General features: G+C 36.8%; 1 protein-coding gene across 1 annotated transcript in view; it reads left to right on the forward strand.

The window, feature by feature from the left end:
* The window catches only part of Wdr59 (WD repeat domain 59), a 232,172-nt gene that overhangs the window by 55,800 nt on the left and 149,514 nt on the right, over window positions 1-26,858 (forward strand). The window contains exons 6-7 of the mRNA XM_067144938.2: window positions 6,843-6,992; window positions 25,714-25,873. Coding sequence (XP_067001039.2) covers window positions 6,843-6,992; window positions 25,714-25,873 — 310 coding nt within the window. The remainder of the gene's footprint in view (window positions 1-6,842; window positions 6,993-25,713; window positions 25,874-26,858) is intronic.

Here is a 26,858-nt window from a genome sequence, read left to right on the forward strand (position 1 = left end):
ATCTAGCTTTTCACAATGTAGTAGGAAGTGTTCTCTATGATTCCTTGCTTCCAAAATTCCATCCACAAAATTTGCTATGTAACGTTCTAAAGAGTGACATTTCATCCATTGAAATCCATCTTTCTGTCTTCAACCTTCTTCCCTATTTCTTGTGTAGTTTGTTTGTACCATCTGCCGACATAAGTTTGTCTCAATGTTCTGGGATCCTGTATTGATTTTCTGGTCTTCTCTTCTAAGAAACTGCACAGCTTTGGATGATTCAACTTATGCAGTGGAATATCAAAACATAAAAATGCTCTGCATAATCTCTCATAAAAAGGTGAAAATGTTACACTTGTTTCCCCGAAGCATCTGCTGTAGGTTTCTGTTATCTTTATCTTGAAGTTGCTGCAGACCATGTTTATGTTTCTCTTGTGACACGTGTTGCTCTACTGTAGAAATAATTTCAGCAGCTACTCGAATATCACATACCTTGCAAAACAATATTTAACCATCAGTAGAAAAAACCTTTTCTCCAAACTGTGAAACAAGTTGATTCAATTTAACACGTTGATTTTCTTTCACTTTAGGCCTCTTACTGTGCACAGTAGTTGACTTAATAAACCTCACTGAACTAACTGAAAACTCATACATCTGCTCTCTTGCTGAACCACTGTTTCTTGGAAATTTGCTGGTGTGTTGGGGAAAGTCGTGTTTAGGTGAGACCATTACGAAAATTATTGAAGCAGGTAGAAGCTCTTGCTGAACCACTGTTTCCTGAAAATTTGCTTGTGTGTGGGAGAAGATCATGTGCAGGAGAGTCTGTTAGGAAAATCCTTTAAAAAATGAGGTGTAGAAGCAGGTAGAAGTTCCTGCTGATCCATTGTTTCCCAGAAATTAGCTGATGTGTGGGGGAAGGGCATGAGTGCGCAAGTTCATATTGCACAACCTTTAAAAAATAGGGGTAGGAGCTATTGCTTTAGGTATGCTGATTTCCTTGAAATGTATTCCCTTGAAGGAGACTCATGATTTTATGAATTGGAAAAGGAAAAAATCTTTGAATGTATTGAAATTTAAAAAAAAAAAAGTCTTAACAAATGAAGGCATTAAGTTTTAAGTGATAAATACATATATATGGGCATTCTTTTAGTCTTTTAAATTTTAAAAAAATGTTAAATCTTCAATGGCTATGGCTTCTTGTTCTTCTAATCTCTCTTTTTTTTCCCCAGTGGTAGGTACACCGATAAATACATCATTGACCTGTGCATTTCTTTGCTTCCTAGCAGCAGTCAGTTATTTTTGCTTGTTAGAGTAGTGCAGGTTTTCAGAGATTTGTATTCATCATCTCCTGTTGGTTGCAAAGCTTGCAGTCTGGCTCAGACCTTTAAAAATTATCAAGGAAAGCTTTTGGGAACAACACACACCAAGCTGCTTCTTATATACAGTTGTTGTCCACTGTGGGCCATGCAGTATTCCTTTTCAAGAAACTTCAGGAATACTGTGGATTTCTCCAATATTAATGAATTAGCTATTTTAATCTATTAACCCATGAGTGGTCGATATATGAGATTTTCTCTCACATGATTTTTTATTGTGATATTACTTCACAGTGATGAAAGGGAGGTGACGACTTTTTCCTCTTCTAGCTGAGTTTATAACTGTCATGATTAGAGCGATTCACATTTAAAGGATAAGCACCCCCTCTCCTAGTCAGAACAAAGGTTCCTATATGACCGTGCACACTGTGTGAGAGTTTCTCTGATCGCGCGACCAATATTGGTGTTATGTTGAAGTGGAGCGGAAAAGTTACTCCTGTTGTACACGTTAGTATTTGTATTATGAGCACTTCTTGTTTTTGAAAATGTTATTGTGTTCAGTGCTTTTTACGTAAATATTACTAGATATAATGCATCTGGGAGATTTTATTCTTTTACAACTCGAAGTTATTTTTATGTAGGCTACATTGCATATGTTATTTTAGGTAGCAATTTGTGTCTTTAATAAACAGCTAATCATTTCATATTTATGTCCGGCTCCATGGCTAAATGGTTACAGGGGTCCCGGGTTTGATTCCCGGCAGGGTCGGGTATTTTAACCATAATTGGTTAATTTCACTAGCACGGGGGCTGAATGCATGTGTCTTCTTCATAATCATTTCATCCTCATCACAATGCGCAGGTCGCCTATGGGAGTCAAATAAAAAACCTGCACCTGGCGAGCCGAATTTGTCCTTGGACACTCCTGGCACTAAAAGCCATACGCCATTTTATTTTCTTTATTTCATTTTTATCTAAAATATATAAGGTAGAACTTACGTTTGATTGCAGTGGTAAATTTCAGCCTTACGCCCCACAAAACTGTGAAAAATGTCATTTATTTTAATGTGAGAGAAAGTCTCACGCGCGACCACTCACGTTACATTTTGGCTAGGGACCACTCGCGGGTTAAAAAAACTATTATAGTTTTATTTTGAGGCCACCTTGTCAATACACCTTATAATGTTAAAAAATTATTAATTTAACATACATGTTTCGAGAAAATCATCCATTCCCTTCATCAGTGATGTCAGTTCAAGGAATAAAACATATAACACTATCTTTTGTTTTTTCGTACAATTTAAAGAAGTTTTGTATCCTAATTTCACCATATCAGTGAATAAAGAAACTAATGAAATATTATGAAAATGATCATTATATAAAATTTAATATTTTGTTGAACTGAATGAGAATACCTAAATAAATTTTTAAGGACACTTCCTCTCAAAGCATTGATACTTTGTCAATATATGAATTTTTCATATAAACAGTGTTATGTGGCTGAAGATGTTAATAATAAGCGAAACATGTACCACTTTTAACCAATAAATTGCCTTAAGCAATTAATGTATCGACAAGGTGGAAAATAAAAAATGTCTTGTAGTGAATCTAATTCAAACATTTAACGCTTTCTGTAGATCACAAGAATCAATTTCCGAAAGAAATACTCTATTTTAGCCATTGAACATAAGTGCAACATTTACATAAGATCGGTGATTCCCTGGTTTGCGACCTTTCCTTGTAAATCAAAGTTGAGAAATTTAATATAAAATGAATACCATGTTGTAATATTTATTGTTTAACTGACAGTTTGTTTTCCATTTCTTTTCTTTGACTTTGTTTCTTTTCTCCTTTTGACATGACTGTATCTTCGTTGATAGGAAAATTTGAGGGATGTTCCACCATTCAACACATTGTAAAATATATTAAATCATAAGAAGACCGGTTTCGACTCCCTTGGAGTCATCATCAGTTCTTGTTGAAAATCAAATCAACACGGAAATGAAGATCATAACCTACGATAATATCTTCATTGTGCAACAAAAGCTTCACTATAACAGCCTACTGCTGTGTGACTATGGTACTTTTTTAATACACCCTTTTCTAATTTTAATTGGTCTGTTTGAAGATTTATAAATAAATATAGTTAGAAAGAAGTATGATTTTGTGTGGTATTTCTGTATATCTACACTTTGTGCTAATGTGTTGTTTGTATTCAAAGTCTTCTAATTCAACTTTCTTTTTTTAATACCCAGGTGAATTTAGATAATTTTGAAGTATCTCTGTTAAATGTCTTTTATTCAGGAACTTCCCATCTTTCCAGGATAGTGAAGTATTTTTTTTAAAAAATCTGTGTGATGATGTTAAACTACTTCAAAATTTGTCAAATTGAATTGTTACTGAACATTTTGTAAATATTTGGCAACCTTAGCTAGCCTTGCATTATGGCATTGAAAAACAAAGTAGACCACTGCTGGTATAGCCTTTAAACTTTGTTGGCCATAGTTGTTCAGTGACATTAAAGAAGCAATCTTAATGGATGTATTTTACTTCCCTAATTTACTCCTGTATCTGGTTGAACAGACAATGTGTAAACAAACATTTTTGTCATAAAGCATTGTCAGAATCTTCATCTAATACCTCACACATTATCTCTTTGACAGTTCATAGTTTTACTTGCAAAGATCATGCTGATTTTTTCTTATGTGCTGATACAATGTGTGAAATCTTCTGAGAAGGGAACTAATTCTGTTATACTGTATTTGTTTAGCAAGTGCTGGTTTATTTTTGCTTGATAAACCTATCCTCCTTCAATATCATTTTACGGCTGTTGTACAGTTTTATATTCATATGCAGAATACGTCTGGAATCTATATTTAGTCATTATTTCTTGGAAGTATAAGTACTTCATTTATACTTTATAAAAGCAAAATTTTTCATTTTGTAAGTATACTCAAATTTAATGTTTGTTATAAAGTTGTTAGCTCTCTGGAACTCAACCACTTTTAAAAATTTCTCTCGTAAAATTAGAGTGCACAGACTATTTAATTGCGCTGAATATTCACGTATGGTACTTACAAAATTTCCCAAGGCTTGTTATATTGAAAAATTTTACTAACCAGCCTTGTTGTACTGAACTGAGTGAATTCTACACAGATTCAATTATTCGACAAGGCTGTTTTCAAACTGCTCCAATCAGATGTGATCATTTCTCTGTACCACTATTCATAAATTTTCAGTTCCTCCCAGATAAGTATGCCTCAGTGTTTGTAGATACTCGGCTTTAATTCCTTCAAACCAGAATTTTTCTCTAATTTGTAGAAAGAAAAAATATTTTAATTATATTTGGCCCTCTGGAAGGATGCACATTGAGTACTATTTTTTAACACATCTAGCGCCATGTAACCCACCGGTATGCACACCGATTTGTTAATGTGGGACCACATGACCCACCGATGGGTCACTGCTACATGTAACTTTAGCATTGCGTGGCCACCCGTGGTCACGTTTCCAATACGTTCTGCCTGTACTAGTGGACCTGTCTCTGTGTTCAGAAGTACTGGACTTGGATTCAGCCATCAGGAAGGTTTAGGTATAAAAAAACTCCTCTTATTTACGATGTCAGTATTAATCTCATATGGTGTGGGGTGTTCTCTCATTGGCTGTTCTTGCCAGTGATAGTGCAGGTTAAGGTGCGCTGCTTGCCTATTGGTCTGCCATGGTGAGGTGCGGTTGCTGATTGGCTGTTCATTCTTCAACGATTGAAGCAATGCGGAGCCCAGCATTGGTCGACCTGCCTTAGCAGAAACGGACAACTGATCACCCATTGCTTTTTCTGGCTTGCTGACTCCTCCAGGATTTATGGTTTCCAGGACTAGAAACTGGGCTTTGTTGATGCGTTCAGATTCCTCCTTATGGTTGAAGCTGTTGGTGTGCTTCAGGATTTCGATGACTTCCCTTTGTAGCCGGGCTTGGTAAGACACACTAGTTGACAGTATTTCGATGTTACTGTACTGTATGTCGTGACCTGCTAGCAGAGAGTGCTCAGCGACTGATGACCTTTCTGCTTATCCCAGCTGGCTGTGCTGGACGTGCTCACGTCAGGGACTGCCCTCCCCACCATGGTGGACCACAGCCTGCACTATATATTGAGGTGGAATTCTGACACCACTCCATTCCACTGAGAGCTTTGAAGCCATCAAAGTCATTCAGAATCCTTGAAGATGCTGAACACAGTCTTCGGTAAAATGTCAGGACCATTATATGCTCCTAGACCAGGGCCTCTCAGGGTGCATGCGCGTGGTGCATGCACTGTGCACGGTGCAAAAGACGACTTCGCTTGGTTGACCAGAGTGCAGACCCCCCACTCCTCTCTCCCTACACCTGTCTTCCCGTTCGGCCTGTCTCCGCGTTCCTCACCTTCACTGCTGTTTCTCCCCCACTGCGAAATGTTTACGTGTGGTGAGCGGAGACGCACAGTTGTATGGGACAAGGTTACCAGTGTTATTAAAAAAATTAAAAAAGTGAATTAGAAATACACATACATGTTTGAGAGGAATGTGAACATAATTTTTAAAAATGCAGAACCCGTAACCAAAATGAAAATGCTACAGTACTGGAACAAAACTCATTTGTGGATATAGAATGCTCTTCTTCAAGCTGTTTCAACTTCCTTAATTCTTTCTCTCTGACGTCTCCTATGATTTCACAATAATTTTCCGAATGTAGTCTGTTGTAGTGTCTTTCAATAGATGATTTTCTTACGCATGTAATTATCGTCCCACAGATTAAGCATTTGGCGTTATCGTCACGACAAACAAACAAAAAAATACGAAAGTTCCCAGTTCGATTGAAATGGACTTTTGGAAGTATTTGCTTTCTTCAAAACAGGTTGCTCCATTATTATGTTGTTGTCGTGCGCTTGTCTATTTCACTGATAAACACGTCGTCTACCACCAAACGCTTCGTCGCTCTCAGCACACTACACCATCCGAGTCAAGCCGAGTTGAGGCGAAGCGTACCGATGCACAGTGCACAGAGCCTATGCACCTCGCTCTGCACGCGTGAGAGTTTGGGCGTTTGAGAGGCCCTGTCCTAGACCATGGCCTACAAGCCTGGAAAATAGACATTTTTCATAACGCCTGCCATGAAAGCCTCAATTGCTATATCCTGTCTGTTATGTCACTATCTGTTTTATTACCCTGAACCTTTTCCAAACTCTGGAGACATCATTCTGACTCACAACGACATGAGCTGCAACATCCACTTGTTGCCATACATCATGCAGCAGTGTAACAGTCCATTTGCGGGGGGAGGGCTACAGTGCATACTCTAAACATGTTTGAGGTAACATGACATATACTGTATGATATCATAAAATGCAAAACATCTTTTAGCACATTATTATTTCTGTGTTCTTACCTTCTAACTTTAAAGAAGGGTTGTCCTATTATTTAGTATCTGTTATCAGTTTTAGATTTTGTTTCTACTTATGGTATATAAGCTTGATTTAATTATTGGATACCTTGTCTTGCACTTGTTATATAGATTCATGGTTTAGACTGGAGTCCAAACCATGAAAACCAACTCGCTACTTCTAGTCAGGACTGCACTGTAAAGTTCTTCGACATCACGAATCCCCGAAGAGCTGAGAGTATTTTAACAACATCATCACCTGTTTGGAGAGCACGCTACACTGTAAGATCATTTTCCATTTAATCTGGGTTAAATATGTGGGGGGCAAAACTTTGTTTTTTGTTGTGTTTATGAATATTATCTCTCATATTGTTATTGCTTTCAGAGTTATCGGAGATTCCATTGCAGTCTGCAGATACTGAAACAATTTAGTGTATATTGATCCAAATTCTTTTTTTTTTTTTTTTTTTTCAAATTTATTTCCAGTGCCTGTAGTGAATACAGAATTACAGTAGATGTTGCAAAAATAGGCATAAACATAATGTGTTAAATTTACATAACATTAACCTATATACAGTACACGATATTCTTGAAATCAGTAAAAACTAACTTAAAGAATACAGAACTTTTTAACTGAGTTTTTAGTAAGTCATTTTCTTAAATCTAGAACGGCTGAGAATTTTACATTCCTTGAACAGCGGTAAGGGGTCATTTTGATCCATCGTAAGAAATGCTTGGAAATGTTCAGATTAGAAGTCGGTAAGAGATCTGTTTCCTTCTATTGTGTTACCACAATTTTATTTTACACACAAAGACCTGACTTTAGTGTATGGACCTTTTATATTACTGATGGACTGATCACAAAAACTGCATCATGTTTCTGTTTCTCTAAAGAGTTTTAACAAAATTAACCAATTGGACACTTTTGTTAGGCAGACAATGCTAGACTTGTTGGCTTTACACAGATCAACTTGGCTCTGCTTCCGCTTTTTGGATGGACACGGTCCTACTGCCGCCTCTTGTTGTTGTTGTTGTTGTTGTTGCCTTTGCTCACCCTGTGTTGTTAGTTTACTTGCCAGCTGGAGGATGAACTTCTCCCACTTTATCTTCCTACCCATTACTTGCTTGTAAATGACCCAAGCAGTTCTAGGATATTTTAAAAGACATGCATGCATTGGCCACCTTCTACATGAAGCCTTGGTGGTATATTTACGAGACATTTGGTCAACCACATCTACCCCATGTTTCATGCCGTTGTAGAAAGGTACAGTTTCTGGCTTCTTCGTGTTTTCTGTGCTCATTGTTACTTGAACGCACAGTGTACTAAGAAGAAGTATGTTCTTGTTTTTCTTCCCTTCGTACATTGTATAGGTGCACTGTGTGTTTTTAGTCTGTTGCAAGATGGATGTAGAGTATAATTCAGACTTGGACATCTTCATCTCAGTAGGGATTTCACCACGAATGGGTTGATCGTTCCCACCAACAATTTTTTTCCCCCCCTCTACTTCTTAGCAAGTTGGCGAGATGTGAAGACAATGTTTGAGTCACGTTTCTTCCTTGGTTTAGAAATGGCTCCATGAGGCAAAGCATGATGTACTCCCCCAATGGCTACTTATCCAGATGTACGTCGACTTTAGCAAGGTATGGAAAGGTATTGCTGATGTACTTTTTGTCCACATCTGCAGCAATCCAGAATTTTAGTCAATACTTGTTGGGCTTGTTTGTCATAAATTGGGTAAATTAACACCTGATTTTGCTGGGAAGTAACTGTTCATCTGCTGTTGTATTTTCACTTGAGCAGAAACAGTGAAGGCAATTTTCAACAAATTTGTCCCCAATTCCAGAGACAAGAGTAAACCTGTTAGCTGGCAGGTGCTCAGCTCGGGTTGATTTCTCGTCAAACGGAGAAATATGAGAAGCTCTCTCAGTACACACTGTTGTGTGACAATGTAAACTGCTCCGATGTAATGAGGAATTGTACAGATATCAAAATGACCCCTTCCGCTGTCCAGGGTATGTCATATAAAAATCTATGTAGATGTAAATATTTTGCTGTGTGCAATACATCACGATAAACAGAACAAAAAAAGTATGTAAAGTCGAGATATTTGAAGAGAAATGATATAAGAGTGCGCATGTTATTTAAGAATAATTGAAGGTGGGTGTCATTTTGACCCCTTCTGCTGTTCTAGTGTTTTATTTCCTTGGGGGGATTTCATTGTAAAATATGTCTGCCTTTTTAAAGGGAGCTGTTCAGCATATTGTTTATTTGCCCTTACTTTAAAATAGTTGTATTCATTTCTAGTTTCTTAATTTTGCATTTTGGATCCCTTTTTATGTGTTCTATTTCTTACCAGGAAGATAACTTTAAATATGTAAAAGCTGGGCTGAGTGGCTCGGACGGTTGAGGCGCTGGCCTTCTGACGCCAACTTGGCAAGTTTGATCCTGGCTCAGTCCGATGGTATTTGAAGGTGCTCAAATACGTCAGCCTCGTGTCGGTAGATTTACTGGCATGTAAAAGAACTCCTGCGGGACTAAATTCCGGCACCTCGGCGTCTCCGAAAACCGAATAAGTAGTTAGTGGGACGTAAAGTCAATAACATTATTATTATTATTATTATTATTATTATTATTATTATTATTATTATTATTATTATTATTATTATTATTATTATTATTATTATTATTATTATTAAATATGTAGAAACCATAGTGTTAAGATATCTTGTTGAAATGCAAGCCCATGTGATTCTCTCTGTCTTAGTCCAAATACGAATATTGCTACCCTTTTCTGTAATTTTCATAACTTGTCCTTGTGACACTATGTTCTGCACTTCCCTGTATCTCTTTACTGTATAACAAATGAGAAAGTATTAAACCATAAAGGTTTCTGGGCATATACTAAAGGCAGAGGCTTGAGATATAGTACCTTATCTGAAGTATTTATTTGATCACTGTTTGCAAGAAGCAGCTATACCAAATGAATTTAGAGTTGCTATAGTAGATACATTGTACAAAGGAAAGGGTGAACATAAAATGGATAATCACAGGGCAGTCAGCTTGACATGTATTGTGTGTTCGCTCTGGGGAAGAATTTTTTCCAATTATATTTGACACATCTGCAAAATTACTAATTGGTATGATAGAAGACAGTTTGGGTTTAGGAAAAATTATTCCAGTGGAGCCCTACTTGCAGGATTCCAACAAAATGTAACAGATATTTTAAGATCAGTATGTCAGTAGATCTGTATCACTATTAACCTATCCAAAGCTTTTGGTAGGGTGGTGATGGTGGTGGTGTTTATTGTTTTAAGAGGAAGTACAACTAGGCAACCATGCTCTACATAACACTAACCAGAGAGAAAAGATGGAAGGGGTCTGACACTTCAAAAAATGAAGGTATCGGCCAAAGTAAGACAAGGGCCACGAAGGGCGTGAAAATGAAAGACTCCCTAGCCCTCACAAACCTAATAGCGTTGGAGTCGGAAAAGAACAAAAGTTGACCAAGAGAGGTCGGATAGGATAGATGAAAGTGAGGAGCCTGGCGCAAGTAAGTGGAAGCAATGCCAGAACTCAGCTAAGAGCCCCACAGTCGCCAACTCACGCTCCAAAGTTCAGAGCCCCTGGGGCCCCTTTTAGTCGCCTCTTACGACAGGCAGGGGATACGGTGGGTGTTATTCTACCGCCCCCACCCACAGGAGGATTTTGGTAGGGTAGATCATGGATGACTGCTGATGAAAATGAGGGCTGTTGGATTAGGCAAAAGAGTGATTTAATGGGTGGACAAATTTCTAGAAAATAGAACTCTGAGAATAAGAGTAGGTGAAGCATTATCTAATCCTGTAGTGATTATTGTGAAAAGAAGAGGTGTTCTGCAAGGCTGTATTATTGGACCTGTTTTATTCTCACTTGTATATAAATTATATGAGTAAAGAACTGGGATTGTAGATGATGTTATACAGTATAGGGCGATAAATAAGACATGGATTGTGAGCGACTGCAAAAAGACCTCAACAAAGTTGTAAGATGTACAGAAGACAGTGGTATGATGGTAAATGTGGTGAAAAGTCTGGTGATAAGTACAGTAGAAGTCTACTATAGCGAGTACAGCATATAATGAGAACCCCGTTATAATGCCTATATTAAACTATGTATTATCCTTTGGTTACAGCGAGAGCCCTCCTCGCTATGTCCACTAGTGAGCTCTCTCGTCGACATGCGAAGGTGGTATTGGAGTCGGTTAGTAATACCCGTCAACTGCCGTTCCGTAAAGAAAATCCAAAATCAAAGAGGACAACATGTTTTCATAACAAATACGTTAATAACATGGTCAATAGCAGTTGTTAAACCGGGCGAGTTGGCCGTGCGCATAGAGGCGCGTGGCTGTGAGCTTGCATGCGGGAGATCGTGGGTTCGAATCCCACTGTCGGCAGCCATGAAGATGGTTTTCCGTGGTTTCCCATTTTCACACCAGGCAAATACTGGGGCTGTACCTTAACTAAGGCCACGGCCACTTCCTTCCAAATCCTAGGCCTTTCCTATCCCATCGTCGCCATAAGACCTATCTGTGTTGGTGCGACGTAAAGCCCCTGGCAAAAAAAACAAAGCAGTTGTTAACTCGTTAGAATTAAAGGCTAAGTAAACGATCGCTTAATTTTAATACTCTACACTGAAATTAAGTAAGAATGCAATACATCTCAATATATAGTGGAGCACATTACTGATTTAAGAAATTATTTTACATTTTCTCGCATCTGGTTAAAATTTCGGAGTGTGTATTCCCATGCAAATTTATAGCGAGATAATGTCAATTTTCTACTGGCATTTGGAATATGTTTTCATGATACATATACTACGGTCAAATTATGTTAGGTGATGCTGTTTAAATAAGAAAATGCAATCAATCATCGAACAGTATCGTTTTCTCACTATGTACCCTTGCAAGCTCTCTCCTCGACATTCAAAAATGATTTTACAGAAAAACAATATATATACAAATCTCCACCTTATCAATACAAATTTATTTCACATTAAGCAGGTAAATATAGTCAAATAGTCAAGACTAGTTTCGACCCCTAGGGGGTCATCCTCAGTTGACATGCATTAAAAATTGTATTGTTCACAAAAACATCACATATAGTGGTAAAAGCTTAGACTAATTTAGACTAATCATTAATGTTGGTATGTCTAATGCATGACTAGTGTGCATCGTTCATGAAGACACATATCACCTTACTGCTACTACCATCCAATTTTTAGGTTATATAATATGGAACACATATATGTTTGTGTAACTCATCAGTGGCAAGTTCAACTATATACACAATTGGCTATTGATTAGTCACATGAAAGTACAGAACACTGGCTTGAACATTTCTGATTGAGATATCAATGCAACACCTTACTTGCATACATCAGAAATGTTCAAGCCAGTGTTCTGTACTTTCATGTGACTAATCAATAGCCAATTGTGTATATAGTTGAACTTGCCACTGATGAGTTACACAAACATATATGTGTTCCATATTATATAACCTAAAAATTGGATGGTAGTAGCAGTAAGGTGATATGTGTCTTCATGAACGATGCACACTAGTCATGCATTAGACATACCAACATTAATGATCAGTCTAAATTAGTCTAAGCTTTTACCACTATATGTGATGTTTTTGTGAACAATACAATTTTTAATGCATGTCAACTGAGGATGACCCCCTAGGGGTCGAAACTAGTCTTGACTATTTGACTATATTTACCTGCTTAATGTGAAATAAATTTGTATTGATAAGGTGGAGATTTGTATATATATTGTTTTTCTGTAAAGTAATATCTATCAATACGGAAATGAAACTTATAAATAACAGTAGAAAAGCCAACCAGGCAAGAAAAATGGCACACAGATACCAAAATCTGAAGATTAAGATCACAAATATTGTCAAAAACATCACTTTCTTAAAACAATGTCTACTTAATAATCTAACTCCTAAATTTCTTAGGAAATATAATAATAAACATAGAAGCACATATCAAACCCAAAATACCCAAAACAAAACCAATCGAATATGGCTTAAAGAAGAAATTAAATTCATGTATAGGAAAAAACAACACCTCAACATACAAATGTATGAAGCACACCTTAAAGCCTCACATGAGCTACCACACACATACTGGAACAACTTCCAACAAATAACTAACGAAAAGATAGAAAACATAGCCATACAGAAGCAGAATACCTTAAACAAGAAACTTAACGCACTCAAGGCATCACTAAACCAAACCAACCATACACAGTATAGACAACATATTACTGTTTCTACTGATAACAACCAACATATTTTCCATCCCCCACTCCAAAACCTAACTAACACAACATTCAATGAAAAAGAAACAACTATACTGAGCAAAGGACCAAAACATAACTGGAAAAACAATTCAGTATTTGAAAACATAGCCACTATTATTACTGAAACAGAAGATGCTCTAAACAAAATACCCCAAGAAAAACAAAATGAAATTAGATATGAAATTAAAAAAACACTACCACAATATGTTGATAAGATCACTCAAAAACCTCAGAATCAAGATATCACAAACCAAACACAAATTAAGGTACTCAAAAATAAAATCCAGCAAAATAACCTAATAGTAACAAAGGCAGATAAAGGAAACACTACAGTTATTATGGATAAAGAGGAATATATAACAAAAACAAAAACCTGCTTTCAAGATGAAACTTTTCAAATTAAGACTAAAGATCCTACTAACAGTATCCAAAAAAACTTAAAAACTCTCCTAAAAAACACCAATTTTCTTTTGAACGAACAGGAAACTGCAAAATTAACCACCATGAATCCAGGGATACCTACAGCTAAAGCTTATCCTAAGATCCATAAAAACAACATTCCTATGAGACCCATAATAAATTATAGACCAAGCCCTATTTACAAATTATCCAAATACATACAAAAATTCCTTAAAAAACATTACGTTTTTCAAGCAAACAAAACCATAAAAAACTCAATAGATTTCTGCAACATTACTAAGAATATAAGAATAGAACACTTCTACAAGCTAGCAACATATGATATAACAAACATGTATCCTAATATACCCACACAAAAAACTATCACTATCATAGAATCCAACCTTTATAACCACAGTAAGCTAAGCAAATTGGAAATAGATGAATTTATTAAACTTTTACAATTCGCTATCAATAACAATTATTTCAAGTTCCATGACACTATCTATCAACAAAAAGGATTACCCATGGGATCACCAATATCAGGCATAATAGCTGATATATATATGGATTACTTAGAACACCAAGAAATTAAAAAAATAGAAAATATCATCTATTGGTGCAGGTTTGTCGATGATGCATTTATAATCATGGACAATAGACATACTAATGAAAACATAATCCTAGAACAACTAAATAGAATAGATCCCCACATTAAATTTACCATGGACACTGAACACAACAATACCATAAACTACTTAGACATATCCATAACCAGACATAACAACCACCTAACATACAATATATATAGAAAACCTACCCACACATCAAATACAATAAAGATAGACTCCACCCACCCACATGCCCATAAAAGAGCTGCATACTATAGTATGATTCATAGAGCATACAACATTCCACTTTCAAAGGAAAATCTAAATAAAGAACTAAACACAATCCATGAAATAGCAAAACAAAACGGATATAAAAGAGAAATGATAAACCGGATCATCAACAAAGTCAAAAACCAACCTAAAACCAAGCTAACCAGAATCACTAAAAATAAAAAAGAATATGCACTGTTTACTTACAACAATAACCATATACATCCCATAACAAATATCTTCAAAAAACAAGGCCTAAAAATAGCATATAAAACGGCACGCAATAACACCAACATACTATACAATTCCAAATCAGTTAATAACATAAATAAATACAATCACTCAGGAGTCTATCGCCTAAAATGCAACGACTGCCGAGCCAGCTATATAGGACTTACCGGTAGAAGTTTTTTAATACGATATAATGAACATGTAAACGCCGTCAAACACAGACATTTCTCAGCTATGGGTCAGCACATTGACGATCAAAAACATAATTTCACGGACATTAAGAACGACATGCAAATCCTTAATATGAATCCAAAAAGTCCCTTGCTCAGCATAATAGAAGAATTTTACATAAATTTAGACAAATACGTGAATCCAAACTCCAACCTAAATGAAAGTATAGACAGAAACAATATTCTTTTTCATGCAGTAATTCCCTTATTAAAAGATTTCTATATCAAAAGAATAAGCAAACAAAAATCGATATGTTCAAATCAACCGCCCCAAGACCCCCTCCCCTCCAACCCCACTCCCATCACTAACACTCCACCCATCCCCCCAAACCTCCCCTCTACCGCCGCTAACTACAATCTCAGAGCTACACGTATCAGATCCCAACAGGCAGCTACAAAGAACGCACGGTTCCAACACTTTACGTAAGTAAAACGACATACGTTTCACTTTTACACTTTCTATCCACAACATTATCACACTATTATTTCTATTTCCAGACACTCCACCTTGTTTTCTACAACATATAAGCTTCCAGGACAAAATCAACATGTACCAAGACCCATAATTTTCAACATATTTGACTAATGCCACCAACTATAAACATCGCGACTACGGAAGAAAATATGCTCCATTAACATTTCTAATAACTCCAACATCTGTAGCTGCCAAAAAATATCTCCAGATAAATAACTAGTACTACCTGATCTGCAGCGGATCATTATAATACCAATTTTCTTTACATATAATATTTGTTACGGATCCATTTTGTTGGAACACTATATATACAAACCCCATTTATTCCAAATCAATGTACATGTTGTACCATACATAAACAACATCAATGTAATGTATTTTTAACTAGACATGTGTGGCATACATACCACTGTTTTTGACTACATGCCCATTTTAACAACATTTTAATGTCTACATTAAGCAGATATTTTTATTCAAATTTTAACTTCATACTAAGTTTCAATCAGAAGTAATGGGCTTTACAAACTGAATTTAGCTTCTAGGATGTATGCAAGTAAGGTGTTGCATTGATATCTCAATCAGAAATGTTCAAGCCAGTGTTCTGTACTTTCATGTGACTAATCAATAGCCAATTGTGTATATAGTTGAACTTGCCACTGATGAGTTACACAAACATATATGTGTTCCATATTATATAACCTAAAAATTGGATGGTAGTAGCAGTAAGGTGATATGTGTCTTCATGAACGATGCACACTAGTCATGCATTAGACATACCAACATTAATGATCAGTCTAAATTAGTCTAAGCTTTTACCACTATATGTGATGTTTTTGTGAACAATACAATTTTTAATGCATGTCAACTGAGGATGACCCCCTAGGGGTCGAAACTAGTCTTGACTATTTGACTATATTTACCTGCTTAATGTGAAATAAATTTGTATTGATAAGGTGGAGATTTGTATATATATTGTTTTTCTGTAAAGTAATATCTATCAATACGGAAATGAAACTTATAAATAACAGTATTCAAAAATGATGTCGGAGTCGATTAGTAATACCCGTTGACTGTTGTTCTCTAAAAGGAAATTCAGAATAACACGTTTCCGTAATAAATGCGTAAATGACGTGGGCAAAAGTCGTTAACTTGTTAGAAATAAAGGCTGAAGCAAACGATCGCTTAATTTTAATGTTATATACTGAAATGAAGTAAGAATGTGATTCACCTCAATATATGGCAGAGTACATCACTAATTTCAGAGGATAGTTTATATTTTCTTGCGTCTAGTTCAATTTCGGAATATTCCCATGTAAATTAGTAGCAAGGTGGTTATAATTTCTCTTCATGCGCTTGAAATATGTTTTTATGATGCATATATGGTTAGGTTAGGTGACGCTGTTTGAAGAAGAAAACTGAAACGTTTGCCTCAGATGCCTCTGGAGTGTACTATAATTTTTTCAGAATGAAATTAAACATGCACTCACGTCGTATTGAATTTCGAAAAATAACATACGAGTAAACTGTAGTATGGATATCATCTGTGAAAACACAAGTTTTTAACAAACTGATTGCCATTTCATACAGATTTTAATCTGTATGGGTTTTTCCCTGACTTTTACTAAAAACCGGATATAACAACAATCTGCTATAGCGAGTACTTTTTCGCCGTTATGAATTATCGCTATAATGGACTTCTACTGTATTTCTTGGGAAATACTTTAAGTAAGTGTTCTTTATTTCTTTTTTGGTTTGTTTTTAAAAATAATAAATAGGTTTAAAGATATTAACATCAAAAGTTCCACCTTTACTATACTTACAAAGGTTTTTTTTTCTTAAAGAAAAGTTATAGGTACTTGTTTCGTGCCTCTTGGGGACATCCTCAGCCTAGCGAAGAACGAAAAATAGTAAAATTAGCATAGCAAAAAAGGTGTTATGTATGTGTCTACAGATGATCAGATTTACATGATCTTAGTGTGCCATTTGACAACAAAATGGTGACGTGAAATCCATTTGAAACATCTCATCGTTGTTCAAGTATAAAAGAATCTTACGTTTTCAGACACACAGGTTAAGAGAGAAAAATCATGAGTAGTAGTTCAGTCTTGGTTCTGTGCTGCTATGCATCCTCCAAACAGCTAATAAAGGTACCTTACTCAATATTTACATAAATATCTTCATCGGCATAGACCAAAGAACAAACGCCAATGGTAACCTGAATGAAATATCAGAGAATCTCAACATCCTTTCCGAAGAAATAACTAATACATTCTTTAAAGAAAGCCCAACGAGAATACTTCTCCCCCACACTCATCATTCCACTCGACCCCCTCAAGCCTTCCCCCACTTGGCCATTACCTCCAGCCAACAATAGACAACAATCCGTACATAGCACACGGCTTGTCTGCCAAGACACATAACGACTGGCAAGGAATGTAAGTACTCAGATGTGCCTTATATTCTTTTTACCTTTTGATCTTGTTTACGTTTACACAATTTCCCAATAACCTATTTTCAGTCTAGATTACTCCACAAATAAAACCATACTTTTCAACTTATAACGGCACCACATGAAAAGTTCCCCTGTGTTAATAGCCTAATTTTACCACACAGTGTTTATTATCCATTAAACCACTAATGGAACACATTTCCCGATTAGCAGCATAGAACCAAGACTGAACTGCTAGTCATGATTTTTTTCTCTTAACCTGTGTGTGAACAAACATAAGATTCTATACTTGTTCAATGATGAGATGTTTATAATCCATTAACCCATTAATGGAACACATTTCATGAAGAGTGGCATAGAACTGGGACTGAACTACTAGTCATGATTTTTCTCTCTTAACCTGTGTGTTTGCAAACGAAAGATTTTTTAATACCTGAACAACGATGAAATGTTTCGAATAGATTACACGTCACCATTTTGTTGTCAAATGGCACACTAAGACCATGTAAATTTGATTTGCTGTAGACATGTATATAACACCTTTATTGTTGTGCTAATTTTACTCTTTAAATTTGTTCTTCGCTAGGCTGAGGATATCCCCAAGAGGGATGAAACATGTACCTATAACTTTTCTTTAAGAATAATTGTAACTATAGTAAAGGTTTAACTTTTAATGTTAATTTCTTTAAACCTACAGACGTGATAAGTTATACGTAGTTGCCAGCCATTAAGGATTTACGAAGGTAGTTCTCTTCTCTGTCCCTTCACTATTGTTATTTCGTTTCGGTGTTTTCCAAATTCGTACGTATGTTTCGTATGTTTCATTCCAGGCTTGTGTCAATGTCATACTTTCATATGTGCAGACACCTGTTATGTTATGTGACCCTCTCAGACTGATTCTGATGGTTCTGTCAGCTTCCACTTCGAACGCTAGCGCTGTACCGCGTCCGGGGAGCCATCTGGTGATGAATGAACGTACCTCCTCCCTTTCTGTTATAACGTCTAAATTCAAACCTCAGTGTTTGAGAAGCCTTTCTCGTGGACAGTCGAGATTTTCTTATGAAGATTATGAAGGTTGTGAAACAGAAAACAGCACAATGGGAAAAAGAACAAATGAATGCACAGGAGTTACCTTTCAATTTTTTAAACCATTCGTACTTAAATCTTTGCTGGTTGTTTAGTACTTTGTAACTTCTAGACCATTGTGTCTTCTGCAACTTAATCAAGTCCCAGAAAAACTCATACGTGCGGTACCAAGTGTTCTGCAAGTTCCTTACGATCTTGAATATTGGCATTCTTGAAGTTGCGTTTAAGTAGATAATTAAATAAATTAAATAATATAGTTTAGTTTGAATATCAATCAAATTGGTGATTGGTACTTACATTATACTCCATACTAGATTTGCCATGGGAGCAGGGTTGGGATAGTTAGCTGAAACTTCAGAAGTGTGGCCATAACACTTATGACCCAGAATGTTACAGGAAACCAAGTGCCAAGTATTTCTCTCCCTTTCTATTGAAGTGAACTGAATGTTTATAAATATCAAAGGATTCTCTGTGTAATTTAGCATAATGGTTTGCTGCCCTGGCTGGTACCTCAGACTATATTCCTTGGTTTGGATTTCATGTATGCTTGGCTACCGCTGATATCTCTGTTGTTGTAGTATGCATTGTATTCTCTGCTTTTATATTCTGTTTTATTTGCTGCCTTTTGTTGTCCCAAAACAGACTTGATCACATGAACAAGAAATTGTGTACTCACCAGGAGTTAATAGCAGATTCCTCTTGCCTTTTTGAGAAAGGTGCTGATTTTACATGTGGATTTATAGATTGTCTGTATTGAATGTTTGTTGTGAAAAATCTCCCAATACAATCTGTTACATCTGCTCTTTGTGATTGATAGCTTTTTTTCTTTCCAATGGATGTTTCATCTTGTAGTAAGTGATATTTGGACAGTCTTATTACTTTATATATTTTGTTTTTGGAGTAACCATTTACTCATTGATGGATAAAGCAGTTTTTACATGTTCCATTTCGTCGTGGAGATTTTCTTGTAAGGATAAGCATTGTATACGGCAGTCTTCTTATGACAGCTTTCTTTTGACTGAGTTGGTGGTTGCTACTTTGGTACAATAACACACCAAATTTGCAGTATTTTTGCTATTGTTTTCTTTGTATTTCTTTAAGTGTATTTTGATAACTGCTCATATTGACTATTATCTATTATATGTCTATCATATTTTTAAAGGAGATAAATGGATTGTGTTGTATCTTTATTCTTCTGTTTTAATGTTGAAAACTTGTCTTAGCAGACAAAGTAGGGCTCCCCATACTACGAAAAATGTAAAATTAAGCAATTTCCTCAATTGTGCCAAAAGTTGAAGGGCTGAACGGCCCGGAAAGGTTTCAAATTGTGAGTCTTGGATAGCTCTATCAAACTAAAAGAAACTAAATTTAGAAAATCACTTTCGGCCTAAATGCAGTTCCTGATAAACAACCTAAAATCACATGTTTCTTTACTTGTTTTCTTTTTTATTCAAATCCTAGCCAAATTAACTTATTTACATAATTCTTTCTGTCATGTGTTCCTTGGTTCAGTACCCTCAGCCATTTTCTTTTAATGTTCACACTGAATGTAGTTATAAGGGCTTAAGTGAAACAATGCATTGACTCACATTATTGCTCATAGTGGTAGAAAAAGGCAAACTGCTAATCTAATTGACCAGATAACGATGGTTAAGAAAAGGATTGTAATTTTTAGGAATAAAAAAGGAATATATTCTCATACTTTATTATATTTACCTAAAATTTGTAGCTCATATTCCTAGGATGTTTTCAACATTGAGTTGCTTGCCTGAAGGGATTTGTGAATTTTTAATGAACTCATTGGTATAATGTATGAATATCCCAGCGTCTTAGCAGAATCTGATATTGCTTTCCATTTACTGGAGCCAACTGACATGGTCAGATCTCTTTTCTTTTCTAACCCTGATGGTGTTAGACATGTATGACCTAAGGAGTCTCTTATTTTACTTCCTTTCATAGCCCATCTTATCTTTTCCTAAAATCTTTGTTCTTCATATGTTGGAACTCTTTCCCTTCAGATGTTATAATAATAGGTTGATTGTGGCATCATGCGCAACTATTAACCCGGCTCAAGGGAGAGAGAGTCACCTTCCCTGTTCTCCACTTGAGTAATTCTTGCTTAGCGCATCCACGCTGCAGGGGTGGGCATCCTCCACATCAGTAGGCTGGAGTGAAAGGATGGCTAAGTTCAGACAGGGACCCAGCCCCACACAGGGTATTACAGTACGTGGAACCCATGCCCAGGGTTTCGCGCGAAGATCTTAATGGCATCTTTGGCAGAGAAGGAGACCTTCGGAATAGTAGAGATGGCAGATGAGGCAACCCATCCTCCCTGGGGATAATTAGAAGACACCATTGCCTTGTGGAGAAAAGGGATCTTCAAAGGCTAAGGGATTAAACCCTGAAAGAAAATCCTCACCTGTGTTAGGCTAGCAAGTCAACAGTTGAGTATGAATATACTGCTTTCAAACTTAAAACAAGCCTCAGATGAAAGAATAAATTAAATACCGGACATGACAGTTCTTCTCGTACCGTCTGAATTATGATGCTCATTGGAGATACCGGAAGACACAAAACCCTCCCAAGAAGAAGCGACTGAAAATTGGTAGACTCAAATATCCTCACTCTCACCAACAAATATGAAGAAGTTGTGTATCTTATGGAGAGGCGCAAGCTCAAAGTAGTGGGGTTGAGTGAGACAAAATGGAAAGGATATTGGAAGGAGTCCCTGAGAAATGAATATGTGCTGTACTGGAGTGGGTACAATAATGAATCCAAAAATAGAGTTGGCTTCCTCCTTCATAAAGATATAGACATACAGACAGATGTCAAATATGTGAGTGATAGGATCATCTAGATGAGACTATGTGTTGGTAATGCACATCATACTCTTCTGCAAGTATATGCACCGCAGAGAGGATGTACTACAGAAGAAAAAGAGAAATTTCTTATCGAACTTGAGGAACAAATAACAGAGGAGAACACAATCATTATGGGTGATCTGAATGCCCAAGTTGGTAAAGAAAGACTAGGCTGTGAAAACATTGTTGGCCCTCATGGCTATGGTAACAGAAACTCTGAAGGAGAGAACCTGATTGATTTCTGTGTGCAAAACAACTTAACCATTCAGAACACATGGTATCAGAAGAGGGAGAGCCATAAAATAACGAGATACAGTTGAGATAGAAAGCTCAAGACTATTTTCGACTTCATCATCACTGATAGAAAAGCGGGTCAGGATGTTACGGATGTTAAAGTCATACCCATTGAGTGCCTAGATAGCGAATATCGGCTATTAATTACTGACCTGAAAGATATCCACGTGCCCAAAATTAAACAAAAGAAAATGCCAACGATTAAGAAGGCTGTTGAAGGACATGGAGAAGAAAGGATACTATGAAGCGAGGATAACAGCCAAATTACCCAAAACTGAGAAAGGGAAAGTAGAAGAAGAATGGTCCTTATTCAAAGAAACCCTTGTAAAAGAAGCCACAGAAATTTGCAGAAAAACAGATGCCACACCAAAAGAGGAGAAAACACCTTGGTGGAATGACTGAGTGAAGACAGCAGTAAAAGATAGAAATGTACTGAAAAGAAAATTAGACCTCGAAAAACAGAAAACAGATGATAGGTGAAATGATTTAGAAATTCAACATCTAGCACAGGAATACCGGACAAAGAAACTGGCTGTAAAAAGACTGATCCAGGAAGAAAAGGAAAAGTGCTGGGATGACTTTACTATAAGGATAGAGGAAGACTGTCAAGGAAGTAGGAAACTACTATACAAAATAGTAAACAGTAAAATAAAATATATAAACATCCTTGCACTGGAAACAGATTATGGTAGCTTAATATGAACACTTTCATAGATCTGTCTCTGTCTTATCCTTGGTTTTGACAATATGAAAGTGACTGAAGTATGAGCGATGCTAGTAATGCCAATCCTTATGCAGCCAGTCCCTGCTATGAATGGTGTGAAAATGTTGCTCATAGGGTCGGTTGGTGTATGCATTTCAGTGGGCTTGGCTAATTGATATTTAATAGCAACTTTGGCTCTGTGAAGAAAGCAACGGGAAACTACCTCACTCCTCATTTCCCTAGTACGCCTCTTCAGTGATGCCTAGGCCATCTATGACAGCTGATGGCAGAGCTGTTGAGTATCCCACCAGCGGCATCGCTGACGGACTGAACATACATACAATATGAATACAGGAAGGGATCTGGGATGAAATGAAGTACTTCAACATGCTGTTAAATGGAGATGGGTGCAACACCACCGCCCAATGACTGTAGTGTAGATTAAGCCAAAAACAACAAATACTCATTAACATGGCTTGAGGCAGAAACAGCACTAAAGAGCATGCAAAATAGGAAGTCCCCAGGCTTTGATGATCTCAGCTCTGACATGATAAAGGCAGCTGGATTACCAGGCTTGAATTGGCTATATAGAGTGTTATCAGTGATTTGGGAAAGAAACAAAATCCTAGAAGATTGGAGTAAAGAAGTCATCATCCCACTGTTCAAAAAGGTCAACCAACAGAAATGTGGAAATTACAGAGGCATTACGCTGTTGTCACACACACTGAAGCTGCTGGAAAAGATCATAGAATTGAGACAAAAGGCCAGTCTCCACTGATTAACATTTAACACCTACATGTTAAATTAAACATGTTACAATTGACATTTATATTGTGTCTTCCAGTTGACTTTGCATGTTAACTCAGAATTTTGAGGTTAAAACTTTTAACATGTTGGCGTGTTTTCCACTCTGGAAAAGTCAAATCAATTTGTTGTTCATGAGATGTCAGCACAGCTTCGGCAACTTCCGTGCTGTTTCCGTGCCAACAGATAACCTAAACGACACAAACAACTTGCTTCTCGTGAAGTAGGATTATAGTTACAACACTCCACAACACTCACTTTCTTTATTATAAGCTACAAATACAGTACGCGCACTTGTGTCGTTCTCTCTGCACTATACTAAAATTTATGGTCAGAAATAGAGTGAAGCAAGGAGATTACTGGACTTAATTAATAATATAATTGAAAGGCCTTGTTTGTGGGATGTCTCATCAAAGGAATACAGAGATAAAGCGAAGAAAGCTGACAGTTTCCAGAAACTCAAAATTATCTATAATTGTTCCCGCGAGTGCATCGATAAAAACTAGCGTTCCTCCGCTCCTAGTACAGTTGAGAATTGCAAAAAGTTCAGAAAAGTCAGGAAGTTGGGGGCAGGAGTGGAAGAAGTTTATATTTCAAAGTGGTCTGCTTTTGAAGCAATAGGCAGGATGAAGGGAGGAAATGTGCCTAATAAAACTGCATTTCTAAATTAGAACAAGAAGCAGTAGTAGCAATAACAAAGGCCAAACCTCTTTATCTGAGTCCATTGTCCTTGTTTGAAAATACTAGACACCACCTAAATGTATTACCACAAATTGATATGATGAACTACCTGTACATAAACAAAGGAAGTCAGGTTTAACATGTTTATTAAGTGTGGACACAATGTTAAAAGAAACAGTATTTAACATGTTGATGGTGTCACCAGTTAACATTTAACATGTTGTTAAATGTTAATCAGTGGAGACGAGCCTTTAGGAAGATAGTGGAACCTTTGCTTGAGGAATAACAATATGGGTTCAGGAAAGATCAAAGTACTGTGGATCTTATCTCGCAGTAAAAGTGCTGACAGAAAAGTACTGGGAATACGGAAGAAATCTTGTGATTGCATTTGTGGACATTGAAAAAGCATGTGATTGTGTTCCTCGAATCAAAATATGGGAATGTCTGGAAGACCTAAAGGTGCTAAAGTACTTAAATAACAAAGTCAAGATGCTATACTAGAAGTGCTACAGCTGTGTCCAGATAGGCAACGGACGATCAAAATGGTTTGAAACAAAGAGAGGTGTCCAACAAGGAAGTGCCCTAACACCACTCCTGTTCGTAATAGTAATGGACAAGGTCATAATATCTATCAAGAAAATGGACAGTGAACCAAACACCCTGGTATTTGCTGATGATGTGCTATTATGGGGAGAGAGAGAAGCTGAAGTTCAGAAGAAACTTAACGAATGGAGAATAATACATTCAAAAATTTTGGCCTGAAGATGAGCAAAACAAAGACAGTGGAAATGACTATCAACAGGGAAGGAACAAGCTCAAATATATTTCTGGAAGGAGTAAAAATCGAATCAGCTTCCCACTTCAAGTACCTCGGAAGCACAATCTCGAAAGACAACACTGTTAGGCAGGAAATACTCAGCAGGACACCGAAAGTATCAAACTTCTACAATCAAGTTAGAAATCTTCTCTGGGACTGAAAAATACCACAAAAAGTGAAAACAATCATGTACCAAACTTACTTCATACCAATCCTCGTGTACAGTTGAGAGACATGTACCCATGTATCCAAGTAACTGAAATGAGATTCATTAGAACAATGAACCAAACTACCAGAAAGGACGAGATCAGAAAAGTGAATAGGAAAGTAGCTGGTATCGAGGTTCCTATTACCAGTGTTATAAAGAAATGCAGACTTCAGTTGTATGGGCGCACAATGAGAATGAAAAGGGAAAGACCTACCAGAAAATATTTTGACTTTAATCTCATAGGAAGAACACCACAGGGAAGACCAAGAAAACGCTGAACAGAGACTGTAAGATCAGATGTGGAGGAGGGAAGACACAAATGGGAGGATGTACTAGAACAGAAGATGTATGGAGACAGAAGGAGATGGCGAGTGATTGTACACCACATCCGGGAAACTGGAGTTGGGAAATGATGATGATGATGATGATGATGATGATGATGATGAATCTTTTTTTTCTCCCTAAAAATCAATTTGTTGGTTGTTCTGTGAATAATTTCTTTTTTTGTATGCGTGTGTTAAAGAATGTTCCCCATTTCAGCCATTTGGTGAAGGCCTCATAACGGTAGTTGTACCACAGTTACGTCGTGGTGAGAATAGCCTCCTGTTGTGGAACATTACCAACCTTGCTGCACCTGTACATACTTTTGTAGGACATACGGATGTAGTGCTGGAGTTCGAGTGGCGCAAATTTAATCAAGGTTAGTCTCGTAAAAGTATTGATATAGATTTTAATGTGCTATTTGCCAAGTGTTGTACTGTTAGTGTGGATTTTAAATATTTTTCTGTCGTAATTTCATGTGGTTTAAATATTGTCTTCAAATTTAGACCATTCATCATCATTTTACAGTTCCAGTTTCCTGGGTACTGTTGGCGAGCCTCTTCCATTCTGTCTTATTGAGATACATTCTGTTATTATTGACATCCTCCAGTGTCCTTCCCCGATTTGCATCCAGTGTTTTCTTGGTCTTCTCACAATCCAATTTCTCGCCACATGTCTTTCCAAGTTAACATATGCTGTCCTCTTAGCGCCATCCTCATTACGTGCCCAAACCACCTCAAACTGGACGTGCTGACCTGATCTAACAATGATGTAGTAATCCCAGCTTCCGTCCTAACTACATCATTTCTTAATTTGTCCAGTTTAGTTTTTTGAATTGTGGACCTAAGGAACTTCATCTTGGATGCCTGCAACCTTGATGAGTCTTTTTTAGTGAGGGTGCAGGTTTCAGTACCATAGGTTAAGATTAGTATGAAGTACTGATTGAACATCACCAGCTTTGATTTTGTTGGTACTTTGGGATCCCAGAGGAGTGTTCATACAAAGTGAGAGCTCTTCTGCACTCTGTTTGCCACGTACTTTGTGACTAGTGTATCCCAAGACTGTCAAACTGCCAAGGTATGTAAAGCTCTCCACACTTTATAGTGGATGGTTTCCTAGAATGATGTTCGCTGGTCGTCCCTCTCTGTTTATATTGCCACCACTGTTTTGGGTTCGCTTATCTTGAGATTGAACTCCTGGAACTTAACCTTCCATTCATTGAGTCTCGACTGTACTTGTTCCTCAGTTTCTCCCCAGATCATAACATCTATCAGCGAAAGCCATTGCATTTAGTTCACCAGTGGTTTTCTTGATGTTCTTCATTGTGTCATCCATGATGGTGATAAACAATAATGGGGATAGTG

This window comes from Anabrus simplex, chromosome 1 (assembly GCF_040414725.1).
Source record: "Anabrus simplex isolate iqAnaSimp1 chromosome 1, ASM4041472v1, whole genome shotgun sequence".
NCBI lineage: Eukaryota > Metazoa > Arthropoda > Insecta > Orthoptera > Tettigoniidae > Anabrus > Anabrus simplex.